Here is a 27,155-nt window from a genome sequence, read left to right as displayed (position 1 = left end):
TTGTGTGGAAAGGGCACAGTGAGGTAGGAAATAGATTAATTTTAGTTAGTTCTACAGCAATGAAGAATGGTAGACGGCTTCAAGGTTAATTTAATCACAACGGCGCTTTCATTACGTCCAGAAAACAGTCGAACATCGCCGATTCCATGGCTCTTGGCACATGTGGCAAGTAATTTTCCACTAGTGTTTGTTCGATCTCCACCATGGGCGTGTTTGAAATTTGCCTCCAGGCACAAGGTATATTTTTTTTACAAAAGCACCGACAGGCCATGGTGAATAATGGATGCCTCGTCCCACCCTCTTCCTGTTGCTGCGGCCAAATAATTTAAGCATCCTGTCCAAAGGGGGGCGCGGGGAGCAGGGGCGAAAGGAACAAGACCCGGAAAAAAACGAGATAACCGCAGAACATGAGGCCCTGCTTCCTGCAAGGTTCGACGGCTGTCTCACACGGTTAATTATTATCCGAGCGCACGAGGAGGGGGCACTTGGGGTAACTAATGATCCCCTTCGCCCCTTTCGAAGAGAAAATCAATTGAATGTTTGTACATCGTTCTGATTCAGGGTGTATACTAATCAATAAAAAGTCAAGAAATTATGCTTGTGGTCAAGAATTTTTGCTATGTTATACAGTGTAGTGATTTATATTTTTATATAGCTGTACTGGGATTTGATATATTTGAATATTTGGAAATTTAAAATTGTATTGAGTTGTGGTTCACTTTGTTTCTTAAGAATTACATTCTTGTATGAGTGAAGTTTTGTAAAAAATATTAGAAAAAGTAATGCGGCCATTCTCAATCCAGGATGAAGTCTGAAGCATTAATTGTTACGTGCATTAATAATAATTAAAACAAGTCTAAATCTCTTGTTAAAGTACAGCTTCAGTTTTCATCTTAACCGGCCTTATGGTAGAGTTTTTCATTGAATAAAAATATCTATTTTTCTTAATTTCTAACTATACCTAAGTAGGGGGCGATTAAATAAATGCTAAAAAAAAGTGAGAAAAGGACAACAAAAAGAAAAGAAAGATCAAGAAAAAGTTATGAAAAGGTAAAGAATTTTGGATTTGCTGTAGGCACCCTGTGATTATTTTAAAGGTTAATATGTGTAAAAGCAATAAATATCTATCACTTATATGCATTAGCTATAATCCAAATTAATGTTTGTTTATTAATCATGTCGAAGGTGTGAAAAGTAGGGGAAACCTATGGAAACAGGGGTGGCTCAAGAAAAAATGTTCACCACGGCAAGGCGGATTTGCACTGCTTTGCTCCACTAACTCGCTTTCCCCCCTTCTCTGCCGTTATGCGTGTCGTTACTTCACAGATTTCCGAGACAGAGTGTACAACTCAGATTTTCTTCTACCTGTTTTCCCACAGAAACCACTGTGTATATAAGCGCACGGCCATGAAATTAGGCTGGTGACAGAAGTTCGCGCTTTTGCCATGTCGGAGCACAGCCCCGTGTGTTTGGAGGTTTAAGAGAATGAAAGATCTCGTTGTAGAGTTGTAGCGTTGGTGTTTGTAATCCATGTGGTACAAACTGGCAGTATTTGCTCGAAAGGTCAGGGATGACACAAAAGTGCCCCGGAGAGAGGTCGGTCTGACGCACGAACTAGGCAACGCAGCCCGGTTGACGTTGCCACACAGTGCACGGGAAACAGGAACATTATCCCGCTCTTGCTTTGCTTTTCCCATACGTGACACCAGCGAAATTCTGGCCAGCCGCCTATTTTCATGGCCGTGCGTTTAGTATCTTCTTACTCAGAATTAAAATGGTTACTTGTGTCAAATCGGCACCTACGCAACTTTATACGACTGCTTAGTTAATGCCCTTCCACGCAGTCAATTCGATTTTTCATATTTGTGCCTTACTTATCCAAGTACCCTCGTATATACATGAGGTTGACCTCACGCGCACGTGATGTCAAATTTAGTAAAATGTAGAGGCGAACAAAGATATGCCAAAGAGGCAAAGTTCAGTCCACCACCGTACCTTCACCCGTTCCTTGGTGAGCGCTTGGAAAGTTAGCTGTGGCCCCCTCGGGACGTAATTTACAAACTCAGTCACAAAGCCGCACCGTGGAGAGGGAGGGGGAGGGGCCGGGTGCATGATTTCTTTTCTCTCTCTCTCGCACAGGAGCAAAGTTCGAAAGTCGAGTCCGCTGAACTTTAACAGCCATTAAACAGCAAAGTTTAAGGTATATTTGCTCACACCGAGACGCAAGATCGGATCTAATGCATTGTGGCCGTCGAAATAGATTTCTTCGGCTACAATCTGGCACTTGTTGATCGTCTAAGAAAGTCAAGACCAGAAAGAAACAAATCTCTGTGAAATCGAGACGAGATCGAGGTATCATATTGTTCGAGGTATGATGTTTCAAACTTCATTTAAACCAAATTTTCTTTAGTTCGCAACTTCTTCAGACATACAAAACGAATCTTACCCGATTATATACAGGGTGAGCACAAAGTCGCTTTCCCAATAAATGAAGAAATCAATGTATGGGGGAAAGCGACTTTGTGCCCACCCTGTATATATAATTCATACATTTGGTTTATACCAATTTCTGCCTTGTAATCAAGCAATTCCGGATCCGATCCCGGTTCTTCGCACTCAACTTGGAACTGTAGGTCGAAGTTCGGATCAGCTTATCTGTGCGTAAAGTGGTAGAAAATGGAGTAGTATCAAGCGGTAAACAGTTTGTTTATTTTTTTAATGTTCTAGGTCTATTTTAATAATTATTACTAATTATCTTTATTCTTGACTATTATTAACTTTTCATACTAACTTTTACTTTATTAGTAAGTTTGCCTCTCTTTTCATATTATTTAATAAATAGATTCTACTTATTGAACACAACAAAAATATTGTAAACTTTTTTTAGCCCACTGTTATAATTAATATAACTTTAACTTACTAATTTGAAAGTCAAACGCTGTAAAAGTTTGTGCGGCGACATGATTTGTAGACCCTATGTTGTTTGTACGTGTGCACGTGTTGCTTGTCACTTGGAGTGGAATTCTTTCTTACAGACTGAAGGGGGTTCGTGTCGCTTCGGTCTGAAAGATTGCTAAAAATGACTGAAAGACATACGGGGCAATCAAGTTCTGAAAAGCAAGATCTGGATTTGTTGCCGTGATCAATTACTCTTTTATGTAAGGAATGCAGAACACAACATTACGTGCACGTGTTTACGATTTCGTCACATTTAACTTCCTTCGTATCAATTTTCTGTCAATAGATGGCGCGGTGGTAGCGTCGTCGCCTTGTAATCAAGGGGTACCGGGTGGAGGTACACAGTGGTTCGCATCCCACTTTAAACTATAGGTCCAGTCCCGATTAGCCTTACTGTGCATAAAGTGGACTTAAAACACCAAATCAACCAAATCTGTCAATAGATGACTCTGAAGTAAAAATGCAACTAAAATTGAAAACTTATAAAAATTACATTATTGCATTTCGAGAAAAGTAACTACCTTCTTATTGTTTTATATATTTGTTAAGATTATGGATATATATTGTGGATAAATGCTTATCTTCGTTAAAAACCACATCAAGAGCTGCGTGGTTGTCGACAATGCATTACACATTACCGGAATATGAATAAAACAAGAAGTCCATTTTGTGTGTAAATTAAATTTTATCGTCACGTAGCTCAAATTGAATAACTAGATTATTTTATGCTGAGCGAGCGCAGCACAAATAAACCATTAATTATATTTAACTACAAGTTATGAAATTATTTGTTGGTCAAGCACATGTGTGTAATCAAAAAATGAACAAATTTAGATTGTTTCATGAATAATGTTCTCTTAGTTAAATTAAACCGATTGCGCAGTTTAACTGAGCTAAATATATTGTTATGATCGGCTTACCCCTGGAAAAAAAATATTAAAAATGCTTCACCTCGCTCTCTAGGCAACTAACTCTATGATACTTTTCATTGTTGCTGGGCTTCATTATTGGTAACGAAAATCTCTTCGTATTAACGACAACAAGTGAAAATTAATCAAAACTTTATCTGCTATATAATAGAGTAGAATGCATGAAATTAACAATTGTTTTCTAATACACAAACAAACATGCAAAAGACAAGAAAATTGAAGATAATTTCTTTGACGAAAAAAGATATTTGTATGAGGTGAAATTACCCCTAACAACTACAATATCTTGCAACGACGCATCATGTTCTTTACAAGGTGGTTGAAGAGCAGCTGCTACGGTGAGCTAGTTCCATTCCCCACAAAGAGCAGTGCGGAGCTCTGGAAATGTTTTAGGTAGAGGATCGCCGGCTAACTCGTCTCCTTAAGGCACCACAGGATTTATGTCTAGGACCTCGGTGGCCAACCCAAAACGTGGATTTCTTCACCTTCAAGAAAGTCATTCACCAATTTGGTTAGATGCGCACATGTATTATATCATGCTTGAAAATAAAGCATGGGCTGACTGCGCACATGTTGTTGAAGTACCTCGTTTCTGTGCCTCTTGTCAGTGACAGTACCTCCAGCAGATACGTGCAGCTCCGTACGTCCACTGAGCATGATGTTTTCCCATACCAGTATCCCACATCCACCAAACTAATGCCTTTCCACGATATCCCTTGGATAAAATCGTGATCGAGGTTCTTTCCAGATGAATGTGTGACGAGCACGTTCCTCCATTCGTTGAGCGTTCAATTTGGATGATGCTGACTCCACTGTAAGCGGGCCCTTCTGTGCACTGGTTCAAGCAGGGCACACACTACTGGACATCTGGCATAGAGATCAGCTGTCTTGAATCTCCGGTACACAGTTTGGCGAGAAAAACTCTAACCCCTGAAGTGGCTGCAAGCTCTGAGGACAGTTGTCTTGCAGACATCGTCCGGTTTCGTCGCGTAGTTAAAGCCAGATATTCGGCCTGTTGTGGCGTTGTTACTCGTTGACAACTTTCTGGCCTCCCATGAACGTCTATTGTGTCTTGGAACCGTCGCCAAAGCCTGGAAATGACTGTGGCACAGTCAACGCAGCTGTGATTTCAGTCTGTGTTTGATCTGCTTCCAGGCGTCCGATCATTCTTCGTTGACGTCTTTGTGCCATGTTTTTCCTGTACATTGAACACTTTACCAAGAGATTGTCTTCCGATCGCAATGAGCGTTCGATACAGAATGAGGCAGTCTTGTTCTGATATGCTGCGTTTTGTTTACCTTTCAATCACGGGTCTTTGACACTAGCAGTACTGTTGCCTATGCGCGTAAGGTGAGTTACACTCCTTGATAAATATTTATGGTGATCATGCAAATCTTCCTACCATTTTTCTACTCTTTGGACACTCCCGGATTATGATAAGCGAGTAATAACGTCACCTGTGACTTCCTCATTCAACATTCTCTGGAGCTCTAGGCAGTGTCAATATGACAGGAATGATCTTCGTGTCATCTTTTTTTACCCATCAACAGTCTGTTGGGCTGGGTAGATTTGGATGTTCCTTTCTGCTTTTGTCTCACTTCAATACTTGGAAGTAACTCCTAGTGTTGCTCACGGGACGAGACGGGACAGGCTTTTAAAAATTCGAGACGAGACGAGATTGACCATGTGTCATAAGACAAACGAATATTTTCGAGACGAGACAGCATTTCCACGAGACTCCACGAGACGAGACAGGCCAAAGTCTCGTCTCGTGGGCAACACTAGTAACTCCTCCTGATAAATGGTGAGATGGACACTTTGGTTGGAGCAAGACATGAGCCTTGAACATCCCTTTTCGTGAACTGACACCATCGTAGTTTGCCAAAATCTTAGATTTTGGTTTCAGCACTTATAGTATATGAATGGATTTCTTAAAAATCGTGTCATCATATTCGGGGTGTAAGACACACCTAAATGTCAATCTCAGTTCAACGTAGTACACCCTGGACTGCATTTTGCAGATTAACAATGCTCTGGCGTCTAGACCCATCGGACATGAGTTGTGTACTGTTCACATGTGTTTGTGATTGTCCTTTCATCTATTTCATTCTATCATCATTCATTCTCATCTTTGAAATTAGCTAAAAGCAGCAGAAACGAGAAGTAAAATAAATCAATTAATTCTTTCATTCTGTCATCTTGTTCATCGAATCCAGGAGAACCAAGGTTTGCAAGAGATTGAAGCACATCATCTTCTGCTCCATCAAATACGTTCAACAAACACTTCTTTGCCTTCTTTGCAAGTACAAACGCAAACTGGAATACCATTAATAGTGTAACCCTTACACCTTTCACCAGAAGGAGTTACTTCCAAGTATTGGAGCGAAATAAAGACAGAAAAGGAACATCCAAAACTACCCAACTCATTAGGCTATTGAAGGGAAAAATAAGAAAATGTGGATGACAAGAAGACCATTCCTGTCATAGTGACACTTCGTCTTCGTTATTGGTCCAGATGCATTTAACAGAAAACCTCTTGAGGGAAAAAGACCTGGTCAGCTATTGGAAAACTGACGCCCCGGAAAAACTAGCGGTGCAATAAAAGGGGAGAAAAAAGAAAGTCCATCAGCTTGCCAATCCCAATCCACCAATGGGGATCGTCTATCGGCTTCGGTTCGTTTCCTCCTTCGCGGTGAAGTCGCGCGGTGGATCAATGTAAAGGTAGAAGGGCCGCTCAGGCTTAAATGCTTTTCGCTCGAGGATCCTCAACGAATTGCCCCGAGAGTCGTCGCCAGATGGTGGTCGGATATTTGGTGAAAAATGGTCACCGCTTGGCCGATTTCATAAGGCGGATCAATTGGGAGTCCTTCACAGTGGCTTGTGCTGTAGGGCTATTAAGGTGTGCACGGAGGCGCAAATGATCAACAAGTTGCACGTCTGACTTGGGACGTGAGTTACAGCAACGGAAAGTGTGAGAATTGCAGGAAGGTTTCAACGTGACAAATACTGTTCAACTTTCATTATTTAATCCACCCCAAAGCATTGATCGATACAACACACTTCTAATACTATTGGGAACAGCAGTGATACCGCTAGTAATTACAAAAACTTCGAATACAATATGTTATGTGACATTTTTCTCTTTACTTGCAGTGCAGTATCGAATTGCCTTTCACTTGCGTTGCGTGAGAGCTAGTGTATTTTTCGAGCTATATTCTAATTATTGAGTGGGTTTAAATTTAAAATAATTCTTTATTATAACATAGTGTAGTCAGCTGTTTACATAAAAATTCTACTCCATCTTCTGGCAAAAAAATGAGTTTTGCGATTTATATAATTGTTATTAATGTAAATAAAGGAATATGCTTTAGTTCTATTACTATTATATCGTAGATATTTCGGGGTGTAAACCTCAAAACCTGCAAGGCACGCCTTGTATATAAAGGTTGTTGACGTACAATACCGAGAAACTTTCACATTTCTCAGAAACGTTTTGCTCATTAAGCGCTTAACTTGACTCTTCGAGTACTCTAAAAACTTTTTTCCTGTTCGTATGTGCTTGTTTCCGAGACAGAGTGCTCTTCATCACTGCCTAAGAAGCCAAAGGTCACAGATTCGAATCTTGTGCAAGGCATGAATCCAGTTTGTCCCGTTGAGATTGACTGATTTAGTTTATTTTACTTCGCTTTTCTTCCACTGTTGGCTAACCGTAAAGATGAGGATGAGTGATGATATGATGAAATTGATGAAGGGACACACACAAACACACATGGCCAGGTTGAGATTCGAACTCGGGAACCTGTCGTAGTAGTGTGTCCTGTTGAGAATTTCATCAGTTCATAACTCATCCCCATTGTTACGATTAAGCCAAGGGGTAGAATAAGTGACGTAAAGTAACCTAAATATAGTATATTTCTATGTGGACGCACCCAGGATCACAGGTACCAAGGGTAGGATACGGACGGAAACGGTATCATGGTAGCACACCAGTGGCGGCGATTGGGTTCCAAAACCGAGGAGGCAAGGTGCTAAAACTGGGGGGCAAAGGCAGTATATTTCCCTTTGTAGATAAGGTTTAGCATAGTGCGGGGGCAAAAGTGGCGAAAAGTGGGGGGCAACTGACCCCCTCGCCCCCTTAATCGCCGCCACTGTAGCACACCCACACAGTCAAGAGGATTTAGACAACGTAACATCCTTCTCCAAATCAATCACAAATACACTGTGAATGTTGTTTAACTCATTTAATTATATAGCATTTACGATAGAGTTCATTGGTAACTTTCTTCTTCATTCTTTGCAAAGTCTGTTTGTAATATTACTACACACTCCAACGGGAAAGTAAATGTCAGTGGCAACCCTGAATCTGTTCGCTAATATGGTGTCACGTGGTTTCAAATTTGTATCTTAAACTGTCGTTAACTTTTTGTTATTTGAACCAGACTTATGTTAATTGGTGGTAATTTTGTTTCTTTGCAGAGGAGGACTTAGACGACTTTTGCTTTGGTGGGGTCCCACGTCACAGACCAGAGGAATTGAACAAATTGGCAAAAACTACCAAGTTTACGAGGAAGGAAATCCAGTTGATCTACCGAGGATTCAAACAGGTGGGTGCTCACTCAGATTGGCCAGTAGTTGTAAGAACTGAGAATTCATTCTCTTGCTTTCTTCTTGTCTTCATTCATCCATGCTCCTCGAAGACAAGGTGCCGAATACTTGGAAAGAGTTTTGCTGTAACCGTGTTCATCGATGGTGGGTGAAGATTTTGCACATCTCATCCAGGTCATTAACTCCACTCAAGCTTTATGTCCCTACTTTACTTGCCCGTGACGAAATCTCACGGCCTTGATTCTATTCTCAATCAGGTCGCGCTTCATGGTTCTGTATAGAATTTAGCTTATTTTACTCCACCTTTCTGTCTCTCCGCGTTCATCGCGACAATGGAGATGAAAGTTTTAGTGGTTGACGCTGATGAAGATACACGGTGGACGTTCTGTGCAAATAACACCATGCCATGAAGGCACATTTAGGAGATGTGGGGGATAGTGCCCCACGTATCCTCGATCTTGGTGGACTAATTTGTTGACACATCCCTAACAACCTGAAGCACACTTGACTTGTAGGCATTATGGGTGTATAAATCACTCATCCAAAGTGGAGTATCACATAATATTTTTGAGGGAGAGTCACTCTACAGTTTAATAGTATTGAGCATATTTCATAGTTAAAATTATTTAGTATGCCGTTTGATAATTTCATTTCCCATTTGCAGGAATGTCCTTCTGGAACGGTAGATGAGGATTCCTTCAAACATATCTTCTCTCAGTTCTTTCCCCAAGGAGGTAAGATATACAAATGTTGTTGATTTTCTTACATTTTTGTTGCCTGTTTTATTGTTGATTGATTGATTGAAGTTAAAACTTTTGGGTAAGTCAGCACTTACACTATTTTCCCCGTCACATTATGTGGGGCCAACTCCTTGCCATAACTAAGATCTATTCACTGTCCGAGGATTAGAATGTCTATACCTCTGATAAGCGTTGAGGCTGTAAAGGGGCATATATAAAGAGGACACAGGACAACGAAAGGACCACAGATGATTATACTGGCTGTGTGTCCAAGCGCCAGAGCCTCATTGACCTGCAAGGAGTTATTGGGGTTGTGTTATTTTGTTTCAAAACCGAAGTTAGCTTTTAAGGCGAGTAACTGCAAATCTGTCAAAATTTTGCATTAATTTGTCTTTAAGTTACGTTTTGAGAAGACTTTAATGTGAATGTCTGTTACCCCGTTAGAAATTGCTCCTAGAGTAATGGAACATTCAGATGCCCCTACTTTATATCGACCCCCCTACCCCAGATGGCATAGTGGTAACGCTTTCGCGTTGTAATGAAGCGGTATCAGGTTCGATAACCGGTTGAGGAGCATCGCACAGTGGTTCGGATTCTACTTTAAACTGTAGGTCCAGTCCCGATTAGCCTATCTGAGCGTAAAGTGGTCTTACAAAAAAAACTGTGACTTGTCTTATATGCTAAGGAATGATATGTTGCAACACTACACTTCAGGTTTGGTAACAAACATAGCATTTGATTTGAAATTTACAAAGTAGCGAATTTAATTTCGTGAAATATGTGCTTGTGGGTCACGTTTTCTTTACTTAAAAATATAGGGAACTCCAGCTTATGTAAAACAAAAGTGATAAGAAGCATTTGATCAATCCCTTATTCTTTGCAGACAGTGGAAAAGGTGAACAGACTAATGAGAATAGTGGCAGCCAGCTGTCGCCCTGTTGCTCACACCTTACGCTTGCTGTCGCCGTTTTCCTGAAGCACTCTGGAAAATTGTCGCTCCTGTCCCTCCCAATGTCAAGTTGTCACGCTTCTTGTTCCTGGAAGTGGGAGTACGTGGGTTGAGGAAGAGCGAATGGAAATTCCGAAAGGGCAGATGGATTGAGGTAGTTTTCATGAACCGAAATGGCTGTCAATAAAATGCACAACGCTATTTCCTTTATCTACATTCTGCGCGCACGTTCGAATCGTTTCGTCTCTTCTGTTAGCTTCCTTTTTATCGGCAGGTTTTGTCATTTTCCATGGTTGTTGCATCAACGTTCTCATAAGAATGTAATATCCGAGAGTTCCAAACGATCTTTCAGCATGATGGAGCACCGGCTCATTCGACAAGGAACGTGCAAAATTAGTTTAATGTTGTACTTTTTCAAACTGGTTGATCTTTGGAGATAACAGGCCGAAGGTTTACAGTGAGAAAAACCGAAATGGGTTTCGCATAAAGGAGAAATGTCGGTGATGTAATTCTCGATGCGTATTTCTGGAGTTTGGGTTGAACATGCACTGTTATAAGTTATGCTCTATGCATAGCAATGAGCAAAATACGTTCGTGTACTATCGCACGTATGAACTGTCTTTAACTGACAGTATGAAGATAAAATTTGCTGGATTTGAGTCGGCTACCACGGTTGCCACAGGCCACAACTTGACAGTATCAATGACCTCTTCATGTGCACGGTGTTCCTCTCTGAGAGAAGGAAAGCTATGTACATTTTTTTTTACTTTGTTTTTGTTACTTAGCGTCACTTTTGAGAACACTTTTGGCTAATTGCGACGATAAGTGATGATGTGATGTATGTACATCCTTCACCAGGCCGAGATTCGAACCCGGAAACCCTGGCATCGTAGCGCTGTGCTAACCACTCTAACACGGAGCTCGTCAAAAGCGCAACATAATAATTATACAAATTCAACACCCACTTTCTGAAAGCTAAATGCGTACAAATGTATGTAACATGGAAGTGGTGCCGACTTTCAAGACAGAGTGGTTAGCACATCATCTTCAATCCCAGGGGCCCTCGGGTTCGATTGGAGGCCTGAGTATTGGTATTCTTTGTGAGTTTTCCTTCATCAATATCATCGTATCATCATAAATCCTCATCTTCGCGATTATCCAAAGTGGTAGAAAAGGGAAGTATAATAAACAAACTCAATCAACATGGAAGTTGCCTTCTTATTGTTTTGTAAGTGTAAAAAAATATTTTTGTAAGGTAACATTTGCATTCGAGAAAGATATTGTAGAATGTATATAAACATTGAAGCTAACACAATAAGAGCAAATGACTGTGTGAAAAGCTTTTAACTGCAAACCACTTTCGTCTGCACATCAAACGAATGCAGTGGCAGCACCGTGCAAGTGAGAGCGGAGACAGAACAGCCACCTATGTTTGTTCCAAATTTATTGTTACCAAAATCCATGCACCAGACATGAACTATTACTATAATCTCATCAAAGAAGTGTCCTAACTGGAGACACCAGATGTCAAGCAATATTCCACATAGCGCACCCTGAACTACACTGGTGTGCAAAACCTAAGGACGAGATAGATAAAGTAACATAAAATATTTCGTAGTCGGTGCAAATGAATGAAAGCCCGGCAGCATGTTGCCAGAGGTTGACTACACATGCACAGGGACCAAGAAGTTGCATGGCATGACGCCAACGTGACCATTGCGCCGAATGGGTCAGCTCCAACAACACGAAGCAGTTGAATGAATGGGACGAGACAGTTTGTGTCAGTCAGAGGGCTGTTAACTCTTTCACTGCGGAATTCTCTGGCACACAATATCCCTTGGCTGCGTAATTAAATTTGAAAAAATATATTTTTTTTAAACAAATAGTTTTCACAATTACACTGAAAAATATGTTATAGAGAACTTACAAAAGTCATTCCTTGCACTGGTAAAACATTCTGTATGTAGTCCCTGGTGGTATGATATTTTGAAAAATTTTGAAATTTTGAAAAAAAAAAAACAAAAAAAAACATCTGCTCCATGATGTTATGGACGGCGGTACAAATTCTTCAGACACTACACAATCACTGTCACCACTTGAAGTCTCATAAAAACTGTCGCTATTATGGTCATAACTTAATTCACCTTCTGATTCTGAGTGGGCAAATAACAGTTGAGTAACATCATTATCAGACAAGTGTTGACGACTTGACGTAGCCATGTTGTTTACATTCGAACATGCATTTGAAACTGACATGTCAGAGCACTCAACGCTCCTATGTCAAAGAATTCTAAAGGGAGGCGTAATTAGCGACATCATACAGATAAAAACAAAACTACAAGTTCAAATAATTCCAAATACTATCAACAGATGTCAGAAGGCTACTAAAAGCGACGTACTGCGGAAATGCGACACCCGCAGCGAGTGGAAGTATGAAGTCGCAATAATGCGACTTCCGCAGAGCAAGGCACCTGGCGTGCTGTGCATAAATGCGACGACCGCAGCGAAAGAGTTAAGGTGCATTGTGGTGGTGTTACTCACAACAACATGGCCCGGAGACAACATTTGGATGCGTTCACACGGGGAAGAATCATCGGGAAAGTGGAAGAAGGACAAAGTGTGACGAGTGTAGCCCAGGAGTTTGGGATTGCCCACAGCATTGTTTCACGTGCATGGAGAGCGTTCCGAACCACAGGCACTGCTGTGCAAAGAAGAGGTGGTGGTCGACCACGGTCAACTACAGCAGCGGACGACCGCTACATTGTGCAACAGGCTCGCAGGGACCAACGTCAAATAGCGGGTGGAATTGCAAACACATTTAACAGGACCGCGATTCGTCCAATCTCACGATCCACAGTGACACGTCGACTGCATGGGTGTGGTCTCTTTGCCCGACGGCCATTACGTTGTGTTCCGTTGACACACGCGCATCAGCGGCACCGTTTGCGGTGGTGCCAAGAACATCAGGACTGGACTGAGGAGGAGTGGGGTCGCGTTCTCTTCTCAGACGAGAGCAGATTCAGTTCGAGTAGTGATTCTGGACGTACTCTCGTCTGGCGAGAGGTGGGAACACGCAATGAACCTAGGAACATTGTCGAACATGATCGTTTTGGTGGTGCAGGTGTTCTTGTGTGGGGAGGCATAATGTTGCATGTGCGTACGGACCTCCAAATTTTTGAACGCGGTACAGTCACCGGTCAACGTTATTGTGACACTGTTCTCCTTCCCCACGTGCGTCTTTTCAGAGGTGCAGTCGGCCCCGAATTCATCTTTATGGATGATAATGCGCGACCGCATAGAACAGAGCAAGTGGCGGAGCTCTTGGAACGAGAGGATATTCGGCGTATGGACTGGCCTGCCCGTTCCCCCGACTTGAATCCCATCGAGCACGTGTGGGATGCAATGGGGAGACGTTTTGCAGCACGTCCATATGCACCAACAACCATCCAACAGTTGACAACAGCGCTAGTGGAGGCATGGACTACTATACCACAAGAACTCATTACCAACCTTGTGAGCAGCATGGGAGCACGTTGCAGAGCATGCATCGCTGTCCGTGGTGATCACACACCCTTCTAAGGACCATTTCATTACTTCTGTAATGTCACGGGGCCATCATGAGTCGCAGTGCCTTCCGTGTAATTTCCGGTCTATGCGTAAAAATGTCATTTTCTGTTCTGATCATCACGTGTTTTTCCCTGTTCTTTCCTGTATCATACTGTAACATTACTTTGTATGTATGGTTCAAGTTTCACCGATCTATGCCGCTTGTAACTGACACAGCATGCGAAACTTACTTTCGTCCTTAGGTTTTGCACACCAGTGTACATTCTTGCAGACTAACGAAGCTCTGGTGCCTGGACCTGCAGCCAGGATAATGTGTGTTGTATCGTCCATGTGTGTTTGTGATTAACCCTTCGTCCATCTCATTGTATCACCATTAATCCACATAGTTCTCAATCTGTAAATCGTAGTTTAGACATAGATTTGAAAATTTCAGCAGTATATGGAATGCTCACTCCCAACAGAACTTTTAGAATTATGCACATACACACGCACACATACGCAGAGAGAGAGGGAGTATTTCTTTCCCTCTCAATCTTTGTGTGTGTGTCTGTGACACTGCAAAATGAAAAGATTGGTCCTCTGTGTAATTATTAATATGTATTTTCAGTTTGCAAAGAAATGGTTGCAAAAATTTCTTGCTCCTACCGCATGCAGTGCAAACATTTATTAAAGTGTCGCATCAAATCTGTATTAATTATTACTTCAATACAGTTATTCTTATTAAGTTCTGTGTTACCAACTGTCTGGAGAGAGAGAGAGAGAGAGAGAGAGAGAGGGAAAAAAAAGGAAATAGAGGTGTAACTTGGGCAAGAGGTGGCCAGAGTCCCTGGATGAATGACTGCAACGCCGTATACGTATATGACGTCAGTCATTATCGAGGAAATCTAAAGGAAGCAGGGAGTCAAAGAGAGCACCGAACAAGAAAGAATATATGCTCATATATATACAGAGTGTCCCATGTAACTTGACAAATCGAAATATCGCGACGAAAAAATGCTCGATATGAAAGTATAATAGTATTGTGGGGCAAGTCCCCTACGCTACAATGAACCCACCCCGACACTTCCGGGGGCGTGGGGCAGGAAGCAACCTTGAAATGTTAAAAGGGAACCCCTTTTTTATTGCAGATTCGAATTCGACGTCCGAAAATACGTAGGTTTTGTCCTACACATTTTGTTCCATTCGTGATAGATAGATGGCGCCGTAATTTAAAATTAGATAGAATGAAAACCACAAGTTATAATGACATATATGTTTTGAAGAGCAACCAATGGCATCATGTTTTGAACAATATGTCGTTCAAATGTCCTCCTCTGCTTCGGTGGGTGGAATGGATTCTGAATTTTCAATTTTCCAGCACGTCTGCACACATATTGAGCGGTATAGCCTCAATAGTTCGTTCGATGCTCCGTTTCAGGTCACGAACTGTGCGTGGCTTAATCTCATAGACCATAGATTTGACATAACCCCATAAATTATTCAGGGGGTTTAGGTCACATGATCTTGGTGGCCATTCACATCACCCTTTCTGGACAGAACTCGTCCGGGGAACTTTTCCTGCAACAATTCCATTGTTTGGCGAGCTGTGTGGCAAGTTGAACCGTCCTGTTGGAAAAACAGATTGTTGATGTCAAGATTTGCCAGTTTAGGCCACAAAAACTGCACCACTATATATTCCTGTATCGCTCCGCATTGACAGTCACGTGATTTCCATGTTGGTCCTAAAAAAATAAGGCCCGATCACGCCATTGGCCCAGAAACCACACCACACAGTCATTTTCTTAGGATGAAGTGGTACGTCCAGAATCACTTGCGGATATTCATCTGCCCAAATCCTACAGTTTTGTTTGTTCTGTCGGTCCTCTCAATGCACAAAATGTCTGTCGAACCGAACACGAATTTTGATAATAAATTCGAATAATTTCTATGCGTTGTTGCATTGTGTATCTCTGCATGATAACTTGCCACAGACTACTGCACACAGATGTCACAGTTCCATCTCGTCATTCCAGTCAGTGTTGCCACAACACTCTTTCAAAGTTCTGACGTTCATATTGGTAGACCCTTTATTATACTTTCATATGGAATATTTTTTTCGTTCGATGCATATTTCTCGCGATATTTCGATTTGTTAAGTTACATGCGACACCCTGTATACATGAATGCTCATGCAATGTATTCTCATTGACATTTGGACCCCCCACCCCCGTTTCCGAAGATAAACTCCGAGTTATGCCTATGATGAGTGATGAAATTGATGAAAGATCACTCACGAAGAACACCCAGACTAGGACTTCTGGCGTCGTAGCGCGCTGCGCTCACCACTCCGCACGCAGGTCGACTATCCGTCAGTCAGTGTAATCGCGCCAACGCGTTACCATTTGCAAATCATTGTTCGGGGGAACCGCACTACCTTCCTACATTACATGCATTATTGATCCTCGTCTTTCGCTACCGAATAAACCCACGGGAATATTATTTTGTCGTCACGAGAAGGCTATAATCACTTTGGAGCGAGTTGAGCTTCTGCATGGAAAGTTTGCAAATCCAGCATCAATCAAAATCAACGGACGGAAGGACCCCCCCCCCCCCTCCGAAAGTCGTCACTTTGTGAGGCTGGGTGTTTGCAATTCGTAAACACGAGGGCAGATTAATTCGAAGCAGCTCGCTATCCATCAACGGACCGCTGTTCAGTTTGACGCGCTTGTGCGAGTTGAAAATGCAGCAGAACGTCCCGAAGAGCAGGGTCTGCGAGTAATTAATGGATGGTGAGAATTCGACAGGTTTCTGGAGAGAAGAGAGTCTTGCTTCTTCTGATAGATTAATGAGAGCTCTCTGAAAGGAGCAAAGCTGAGAAAAAGTAGCCTGTTGTACCCGTCCGTATCAGGTTACCTATTTCCCAAAAATTTACGAGAATTATGAAGGTGAAAATTGAATTCATAGATGTACTGATATTACTTCAACGCGACAATAATTACCACAGTCGGTCCATTCGCCTGGCTGTGATCTCCCTTAGTTTTCCCCCACTACTTTTTGGATACGTTGGGGTGTAAGTGGTGACAGTGGCGGCGATTAGGTGGGCGTGGGGGCAATTACCCCCCTCTTTTTACCAATTTTGCCATCAAAAGAAAGTACACTGTCCTTGCAGAGTGGCTAACAGAGTAAGCTGCAACGCCAGGGGTTCCGGGTTCGAATCCCAGCCTTGGCATGGGTATTCCTTGTGAGTGTCCATTCATCAATTTCACCACCACTCGTCCTCATCTTTGCGATTAACCAGAAGTGGCGGAAAAGCGAAGTAAAATAAACCAAATTAATATTAAAATTAATATTCGGACATTATTAGAATAATTAAATCAAGAAGACTTAGATGGGCAGGCCATGGGAGGGGAAAGAAGAGTTAACAGGATTCTTTTTGGGAAACCTGATGGTAAGATACCTGTAGGAAGGTCAAGACGACGATGGAGGGATAACGTTGAGATGGACCTAAAGGAAATCGGTAATGATGGAAAAGATTGGATTGATTTTACCCAGGATAGGGACAGATGGAAGGCTTGTGTTGCTGCAGCCATAAACCTTCGGGTTTAAGAAGTCTAGAGAGTTAGTTAATTCACCAGATAACAGTTCACCTGGTATGATCTGACACCTGTATATCTAGTGACTAATAAACTAAATACATGATCACAGTGGGAATCGAATGATCCAAATTGCGTTCTCTGAAGCGATTGCAATCAAGTTACTCGCTGTTTGAGAAGTCCGTCTTCATCTACAGTTTCAACGTCACGACGAAGGCTGACGTCATAATGATGAGTGACGTTGATGAAGTTTATTAAAAGATGTAAGGATGAGTCGCTGCTTCAGTAAAACGACGCTAATTGGCTTCTCACCCTGCGTCGAATCCAAGCGCGAAGGAAGGGCTGAAATCCTGCCAGTCAGTCAATTAAATGAAGTCTTTGTGTTTTCCGACGCCTGTCTGGGATCTGCCAGGAGACTTTCTGAAGTGAGACTGAATGAATGTGAGGGTTATTAGGCGAGGGAGGCCTGTAAGAACTTTCATTGTCCCTTGTTGCTTCCATGTTTTGCAAAGTTGTGCGTTCGTGCCAGAATATATGAGTAGCTCAGAGCAAAAGTGGACTAACTCCATTCAAGACAGTTTTGAGAAAAATGTCACATTTAAATAACTTACAAGGGAGGTTATGTAAGTGTCCCCCTCCGATTTCCATGAAACTTGGCAGGTGTATAGAGGGGCCCAAAGGAAGAAATGTTTTGTTTTTTTTTGTTTCGGCTAAAAAACTGTTTTAGGGGGCAAAACCCCCCTCAAATGTCAAAATGAGGAGAAATTGAAGTGGGGATCTGACCCCGAAAGCACATAAATATGGCATAGGAAGAACACACACAGTACAGAACTGTAGGATTGTCGGTACCAAACGCAAGTGCTATCGTGAAGGACGATGGCGGTTGAAGTTCTGAGCTAATAGTATTGGCAGATACACAAGTGGGACACTTGAGATATGAAGTGCATATCACTGGCGAACACACCCACTTCAATTTCTCCTCAACTTGACATTTGAGGGGTTCTTGCCCTCTAAAACCTTTTTTTAGCCGAAGCAAAAAAAAAAAACACGTATTTCTTCCTTTGGGCCTCTCTCTACACCTGCCAAGTTTCATGAAAATCGGAGGGGGACACTTAGATAACCTCCCTTGTTAGTACTATGATTATCTGTTGGAGCACAAATATAGTGGTACCTCTTTAACAAACATTTGGAACTTAGGAGATGCTTACTTCCAGCACTGAAATGTTGATACTTCACAGTTCTAAGTTATACATGTAACTCAGTTTCCACAAATAGTTATGCTACTTGGGCTCTGAACTCCTCAATGAGGTTGTTTAGTGAAATTCGAAGTCAAGATAACCATGGAAACAGTAACAGCAACGTTTAAAAATATTCAAACATAAACAAATTATAATTTGTACAGGGTGTTCCACTGAAAGGTAGCCCAACGAAAGTGTCAGTTTAAATCAAGGTGGATTGATTTAAATCGCGATCTAAATCAAGATTTAAATCAGGTGATATTTTTTTTTAAAAAAATAACTGGTTTAAATCATTTTCAAGAAACAATTTATGGAATAATGTGCATAAGGATTTTGTAATTATCAGAATCACGTTTGGTGAAAGTACATTAATCTATTAATCATTTAATGGTGTTTATTAAACTGTAAGAAAGGTTAAGAAAGGAAACAAATATATGTACTGACGTAATATGTTTGCTTTAAGCACATTTAAGTTTCTCTTAATTAAAATCAATAATTTCTATAGGCAAAAATAACAAACATTTGGTGTAGAATAATATATAAAATATTAATCACGTTAAACCGTAAATAGTGTCATTATCATTAAACTATAAATAAACATGGCAGCTGATTTTTGCAAACTATCATTAAAACAATCACCAAATTTCAGCTACAAAAAATGTAAAAAATATTTTAATTATATAGTACATCCAGAATGTTTTATTTTTACTGGAAGAAAAGTTACTGAAAATATTATGGCGAAAGGATACGGCACAGAACATGGCAACTTTCTAGTGATGAGGATCTCCTCGTGCTGTGTGTACGGGTTTTCAGTACCCCTCATACGCGTATTGTGGGAATTATGACACCCGCAAAGAATCCCTATGTCCAGAACCGAACCGGCGACTTAGCTTACGAGACCCAAATCCATCACTTAAGAGCCCGTATCAGCGTCGCTCGAAAAAAGCAGCGGACAGATGTCATTTATTTTTCCTAGTCTTACCAATATTGATTCCATTTCCCCCTTCGAAGGCAAATCCATTGAATGGGAGACCTTTGCTGGAGGGAGGGGTTGGGCGAAGTAGACCACAAGGTTCCCTGTCCGCTACTCTCCCCCCGCTCAAGAGTCTGACCATAACAGGTTTCCTGTTACAAGACAAAACTTTTTCGGAGTGTCTGAAAGAAGAAAAACCATAGACGAGAAAAACACACATTGACGAACATCGCAATACAACTGAGAGCCAAGGACTATTTAGGGGAGGCGGGGTGTCCAGGGAGTCCGAATCTTCTACGGGAGACTTACGAAGTACTAAAATTAAATAATGTAAATATGCTTGTTTTGTTTAGCATCTGTCGTATAATCGAGAGACGTGTATTTCCGTCAAACATATTCTAAGGGAAGGATTACATTGGGGTCAAACTACTTTGGATGACTGTATCAAATAAGATTTATGCACACCACTACTTAAGTAATATGATTAAATATTAAATTAAGAGCTTTTCATTTCGTCAAATGGATCTAACATCCTTTTTCGTTATTCAAACAATATTCAATTCCTTATCTGTTTCACAATCACCTTGCCAGGGCAGTTGTTTTTATACAAATTGAAGCGATCTGAACTATTCATGAGCTAGATAATGAATACGTGCGGTTATATTCCTATTCATATGCCGTCTTTTTCCCATTCATGTAATAACAATATTAATTAATATTTTAATTATTAATTTAATATTACAGTTATTTTAATTTGTTTTTATTATTAGAAGAAGGTACCAACATCATAGGCGTGCGCAGACTCTCTAATAAGGGGGGGGGGGGGTTAAAAGCCTTGAAAATTCAGTCAGATCGGGAAAGAAAACCTCATTTTATCTCACTGTTTTAGTTTTTTGCATTGATGTGATATATATATATATATATATATATATATATATATATATATATATATATATATATATATATATATATATATATATTAGGGTGTTTCATTTTGTAAGGCAAAAAATAAAATGTAAAATTTTTGCAGACTTTGCTTACGCCCCGAGTCTCAGTGATATAAAAGATATATATGCCAAATTTCAAGAATATTGGATAATATTTAGAGGTTGCACACTTTCATCAGTTTTGTAAAAGTAGGCAAAAAATACGATTTTTCAATGTTAATTACTTTTATTTGGAAAAATAGAAATCACAAACTTAAAATAATATTAAAACTAGACACTAAGATTAATATGTAGTATGATAGGCAAAACATGCGTTATATTAATCAACTTTGAAATATGCAATCCCTTCTTTTGTTCGCTTAGGGACTACTTGTCTGTGATGCTCGACTACCCTCAACAAGAATTGTTTTTTCTTGTTCGTCCCTGACCGATTCGTTAAACTTTTTTATCCGAGCAATTCCTCTTTCTGCGGTATCATTAACCACCTTAAGAGCGTTCACATGGCTTCTTAGAGAATCACTGCAGTATTCTGCCACGTTGTGGATCCCAAACAATTGAAAGAACTTCTTTGTTTTATTAGTAACGAAATGGCTCAGGTCTTTTCCTTCAAAAACTAGGTTTTTACCCTCTAATCGTTTCATTTTCTTTTTCTTTGCAGGTTTGGTTTCTAAATTTTTAGTTATATTTTCCTTATCAGTCTGAGTAATACGTTCGTCCAAAAAAGCCAATCCTACGTTTGTTTCTGACAGATACCAAAGGTGTCTCTTAGCAACTGTGAGAGCACGTTTTTTTGTGTCTGCATCTGGGTAAGTGCTCAGAAGCAGTAGCATATCCAAATCATTCTTTGGAGCCCATCGACTTACAATTGCCTCGTGCCAAAAGCGAACATATATGAGGCTGACAAAATGTGCAACCCGTTTCATTCCTTTCAATTCTCGTGGAGGAATATTCAACTGTTTAGTGAAGAGGACAATTTTAAGTGCATATATTGCCTTTGCCAACCACCTTGCTTAATGCAGAGTGCCTGGGATCCTGAAACTGAAGTCGTTTTGAGACCAACCTCATAGGAGTGAGAGTTGTAATAACTCTTTGTAGTCTTCTCTTGGATGACTTCCGACTTTTAGGACATTTTGGATGTAGTTAACCATTTTCACTCGTTGTTCTTCTAGAAAGCCTTGAACGGGACTTTCTTCATCCAGCATTGTCGTATATGACTTCTTATCAAGTGAAGCCCACAGACTTTGGAACTTCCGAAAAATCTGGATGTCAGGACCACTTGATGGTACGCAACAACACTCCTCAAACACTCCTTTCAATATTAGTTCATGGGTGTGATGAAGGCAAGCCAACCACAACAATGTTTGTCCGAATTCGCATTCAATTCTGGTACATGCCCCTTGGATCAGTCCTGTACTAGATGCTATAGTATCAAAATACAAACCGATGATATTGTCACGTAGCCCAAATCGGTCCACTTCCCGAATAACTACTTCAGCCATCTGCTCACCAGTGCTTTTCAGGGCAACAGATACGCCAAGAAAATGCTCAAAATCATGGCCAGTCACTAGAACTGCAACTCTATCTTCCAAAGTTTTGACACTCCCATGGGCAACTGAGGGCAACAGTTTACTATCCCAATGCAAGACCAAATGAGGAGGATTTTCAAAGAGTGATTCTTCGATTTTCTTTGCCATTTTACTTCTATTGATCACCCGAGCTCGGTAAACGGTAGATGGAGATACCGAAATTTTTTAAACATCGTGGCCAAGGCTCTTTGCAGTTGATAGCAATGAAGTACTTGCTTGTCGAATAGAGAGCTGTTCTCGATCACAAGTAGACGTGAGTGTCTGATCAATCTAGGTTTTAATCTAGGACTTGAACGTAATTTTTTCGTTGCTGGAGGCGAAAACTCCTCAGCCTCTTCGTCACTAGGTGCTGATGATGATGGAGATGAGTCTTCCAGGATAACTGTCTTATTGATTTCAGCTATAGCTTTGTAATGTTTATTCTTATATGAATCATTTTTGTCTTCTTTTGTACACTTAGTTCTTATTTTCGAGGCGAAAACCTTGTCTACTTTACTCATTAACGAACTCATACGATCTTCTCTTTGTGAACTAAGAAATTCTTTATCTTCTTGTGATACGCTAGTCATGTCCATCACATTTTGCCGGTAAATGTCAAATAACTCGACGTGATCACCTTTCCAAATCTGCCGTTCCACATTTGCTTTATCAGTGTTTCTCGATTTCTCTTTACCCAGATTTTGGTATTCTTTGTACAGCTTCTGTATACCAGCACGGATATTCTCCTCCGTATTAACAGGGATATTTGCTTTCCTCCACACTTCCTGTAGTTTAGTACTGGTAGATTTAGCAACATCCGAAAGTGTTTATTTCATTTCCTTGTGATGGTAAATAAAAACTAAAAGTACTTGTTCCTTTGAAGGGAGCCGAACTCCTAAAAACTCACCACTAGGCACCTTTTCTTGCAACCAAATTACTCTTTTGGTTCCCATTTTTAAGTTCAATTACTTGCAAAAGATGAAAGAAATACATGAGAAGCCCATTAGTACAAAGCACTTCAATATTAGAAATTACACTAGTTTGAGATAAAAGTGATCAATGTGTGCAACCCCTAAATATTATCCAATCTACTTGAAATTTGGCATATATATCTTTTACATCACTGAGACTCGGGGCGTAAGCAAAGTCATATGAAAATCACATCTTTGGAAAAATGAAACACCCTAATATATATATATATATATATATATATATATATATATATATATATATATATATATATATATATATATATGTGTGTGTGTGTGTGTGTGTGTGTGTGTGTGTGTGTGTTCGCGCGCGCGCGCGTGTGTATATTATATATATATATATATATATATACCTAGGTATTAACATATTATTTAAATACATTACGTAATCTATTCATCCGCCCCTTAACAAACCAACAGCAAAAATTATATAGATTGTCTCTGAAATGTGAGCGCTCGTTTTCCTCCAAACCAAACTGTTATAGCAGCAATCGTCTGCATTACTTATTTGTTCTTACTTTCTCTCTGGTAATTTACAATGTATTGGAGAAAAGAAACTGCGAGCAAGAAAATTTTTCGATCCAAATTTTTGAAAGTTGAAAACAGGATTGATTTAATAGGGCGCAAAAAATATCATGGGACGGCATGGCATTCTCTTTTACAATTTTTCTCAATCAGATTGTTCGGCGCCCAGGGCCAACTCCCGCTACTTCCTAGCTACGGCTCGGAAGTTGACAAGACTGAAAGAAAAGCAGGTACCGCGAGCGAAGCGAGAAAGAAAATTTTACGAAATGTATTTTTATTTGTATAAAATTTAAAGTCGAGGGGACAATTGTCCCTCTGTAACCCCCTGCAAGTGATCCTGACCGTCTGGAAGAAATAATGCAAGATGGACGTGAAAACTAATTCCGTCTTGAGTATCCTTTTGTCCTGCTACTAGTATAGATTCTGCTAGTCTTGCTTTTTTTTACTTCAATGTATGCCCCCCCCCCTATAATTGATTTCCGTCCAAGGTTGGAAAAAGGCAAAAGGCAATGCCGCCCCCTGTCCCCTTGTGGTTGCGCCATTTCCTTTTAGAGTATAATATTGTTTAATAACAGCGACAATATTGCTCTCCACAAAATTTCTAGGTGAAAGTATAATAATATAGGGGCATGGAACGTCTGGGAGGGGGGCAAGGATGACCACACCTCGAAAACGAAGGTCAACCTAAAAGTATATATTTCACAAGTATAATTAGATTTCAGTCATAGTAATTTACATTAATTATTATGTAATGGGGACACAGGAATGCGATAATTTCAAATTCAAGTGGTGTTTTTAGAGGGGACAGCACTATTATCGGGGTAATATGCCCCATGAAAAAAAATACCTTTCTTGTCCCTTTGTGGAAAAATCTGCGAACGTCCGTGATTAGGGGGCAATTCCCCCCCCCCTCCCGTGCGCACGCCTATGACCAACATATATGGAATAGTTTATAACATCGAGTAGCAGGATATCTCTCCTGTATGGTGCTGTAAACTAGGGAAAAAATGACGATGTTTTGTAGTAGTGCATAGCTATTCAGCCTGTTGCGACACATGTGCAGAACAGGCGGAAGACATTCTTTTGTGTTTTCTGCAGTTGGTGGATTATCCTAGGTGTGATGATTTTGATGTTCTTTCTTTTCTTAACGTAATAAAAACGTGTCTTGCAACCTAAGGCGTCGTGCTTTGTGCTCCGCCTGAGGATGAATTATATGATGAAACTGATGAACGGACACTCACAAAGAGCATCCATGCCGGGATTCGAACTCCCGGATGTGCTAACCACTCCATCACGGAGGCCAGTGCTAATGCACATGAATATCACTCCAAGTTAGTCATTTGGAATCATTGGGAAAGTCGTGTAGTTAGTAAAATGTGTACTTTTAGCATTTTTGATACAATTAAAACTATTTACAGCCAATGCATATTACTCATATTGAACCGGAAAGTAGTATGATTGACTGTATTATAAACCCGATAAATGATGAGCCCCCCTCAAGCAGATTCGTCTATACTTAAAACTAGCTCAACATGAGCATATGAGCTTTTTGCTCAAGTGTGGAACCCTGTCTAATCCAAGATTTTTGTAAAAATGCCCACCGGAATTTCCTGTGAAATGATGAGCCCCCTCAGATTGATTTGCCCATACTTACAAAAGTTGCTTCAGCCAGATTTTTATCCATAAGCTTGTTAAAAATAAGCTTTTTTTGATATTGTTTTGGACATACTTAAAATTAAGCCAAAAACCCATACCCACCCACACATATTTACTTCCGGTTTAAGTTCAATTGGATACCAGGTTCAATTTGTTTATCTAATATTAAAACAATGCAATTCTTCTAGAATTGCTCTGTGACCCTCTCATTTCTTACATCATAAACATATGATTTTTCACCTATGAGAATAACACTACATATGGTGTCATCAGGTAATGCCTCATGGAATTCACAGATAATTTTAATGTTTGTCCTGTCATTAACCACAACTTGTTTCCTTTTTGAAGTGTTGATTACAAACATGGGCCTCTGTGCTTTGAATTCATCTGGTGTGTAATACATGTCAGTATTGCCAGTAGTGACCCTTTTGAATGCCGAAAATGCCTCATATAATTTGAGGAAATCATCCTTGGACATGTCTAAATTATAATTTTTCTCTAGGAAATACCTCATTTCTGCCATTTTTAAGATATATGTTCTTGATGTTGCAGTTATCAAATTTACTTGAATTTTTTTCCTCATTGTTGTGTCTTCCAGTCTGAAACAATACCACCACAAAATCCGGCATGTCATATTGTATACTGGAGAATGAATTTGTAGCATCAAACTCATAATAGGTACCAGATGCGGGCTTCTGTACACATTGATATGTATAAAATTGTAGAGGAATCTGTGGATTTTTTATTATATCTGCTTTGTATTTAAGAGCATAACTGGCCTCATATTCAACAACTGGGATTCTTAACTCCATAGTCTGAATAATGCATTTGCCCTCATCAGGTAGGGTATTAGGCAGAGCTTCCCCTGTAGAGTTTAATGTGCTATACCTCATCAAAGCATTATTATCATTGGCAGCTCTTCTAAATGTGATTCTTAAACCACCCTTCCACATAATATCTTTGTAATCTGAGAAGAATCCTGGCAATAGGCGCATGGGGAACAGCACTGTGTGGTTTTTAGATAATATTTTCTCACCAGCCTCAAATCCACCTATTTTGTAGTAAGAAGCCTCGGTTTTGGATAATTTTAATGTGGCAAAGCTGTGGAGGTAATGCCGGGATAATCTACTCTGTTTATAACAACACCATGCTTTCTGATCTCAATTTCAGAGAATAGATGAGGCACAAAATTGTCCACCAATCTTATATTTGAATTTGCCGGATAATCTGTACCATCGAGCTTTACAACATCAAATTTGATGTATAAATCTGCTCTGTGGGGGTGTATAAAGCCATCCCCTACATCAAGATCAACCTCAATCTCTGTGTTGGGTTGATTTAAATTTGCAAATGTCCTCCTGTTTGGAGGGAATGATTGTAGCTCATAACTCTCAATATTTTCCATTTTTTTCTTGTATGTATTTTTATTTAAATATTAATCTCTATGATTGCAGTTGTTGAGGCTCCAGCAAAATCAACTAATTCTTCTTTTTCATTAGTGACCATCAATTCAATATTATCTATTCTATTATGGCACACAGGAAAATATAATGTTGGGGATGGATTGTAGATGATGGGCTCCTTAAATTCAGAATTAGGTTTGAATGTTGCAATGATCCCAGTTTGTTTGTGAGTGCCTATGCCATTTGATTTGGTGATCATACCCTCTGCCACATTACAGTGAATATTCAGAGTCTCTATGGCCAAGAATTTAGGTATATTCATAGCAGTGTGTTTGATGGCCGGTTCAAGTTTTGTGTTGTTCTCAAAGCCTAACAGCTCTCCTATAGTACCCAGATCCACTGTTTCTGTAGCAGATACAATCTCTACTCTGTGAGTGACAGAATTTTGACTTAATACTACACCTCTGGGTAATTGAGCATTTAGAGTGGACAGATTATACTGCCCTGGAGTGATGACAATTTTTTCATCCCTTACTGCA

At 40.3% G+C, this 27,155-nt stretch overlaps 1 protein-coding gene across 3 annotated transcripts in view; it reads left to right on the top strand.

The window, feature by feature from the left end:
* Window positions 1-27,155, top strand: part of LOC145998777 (A-type potassium channel modulatory protein KCNIP2-like) — a 759,206-nt gene that overhangs the window by 566,243 nt on the left and 165,808 nt on the right. For all 3 annotated transcript variants that reach the window (XM_083135364.1, XM_083135382.1, XM_083135373.1), the window contains exons 2-3: window positions 8,364-8,491; window positions 9,157-9,226. In XM_083135364.1, the coding sequence (XP_082991490.1) occupies window positions 8,364-8,491; window positions 9,157-9,226 (198 nt within the window). The remainder of the gene's footprint in view (window positions 1-8,363; window positions 8,492-9,156; window positions 9,227-27,155) is intronic.

The sequence above is a fragment of the Lepisma saccharinum genome, chromosome 1, assembly GCF_977018435.1.
Source record: "Lepisma saccharinum chromosome 1, izLepSacc3.1, whole genome shotgun sequence".
Taxonomy (NCBI): Eukaryota; Metazoa; Arthropoda; class Insecta; order Zygentoma; family Lepismatidae; genus Lepisma; species Lepisma saccharinum.
The sequence above is the reverse complement of the archived record's forward strand: the minus strand, read 5'-3'. Positions and strand labels throughout refer to the sequence as shown.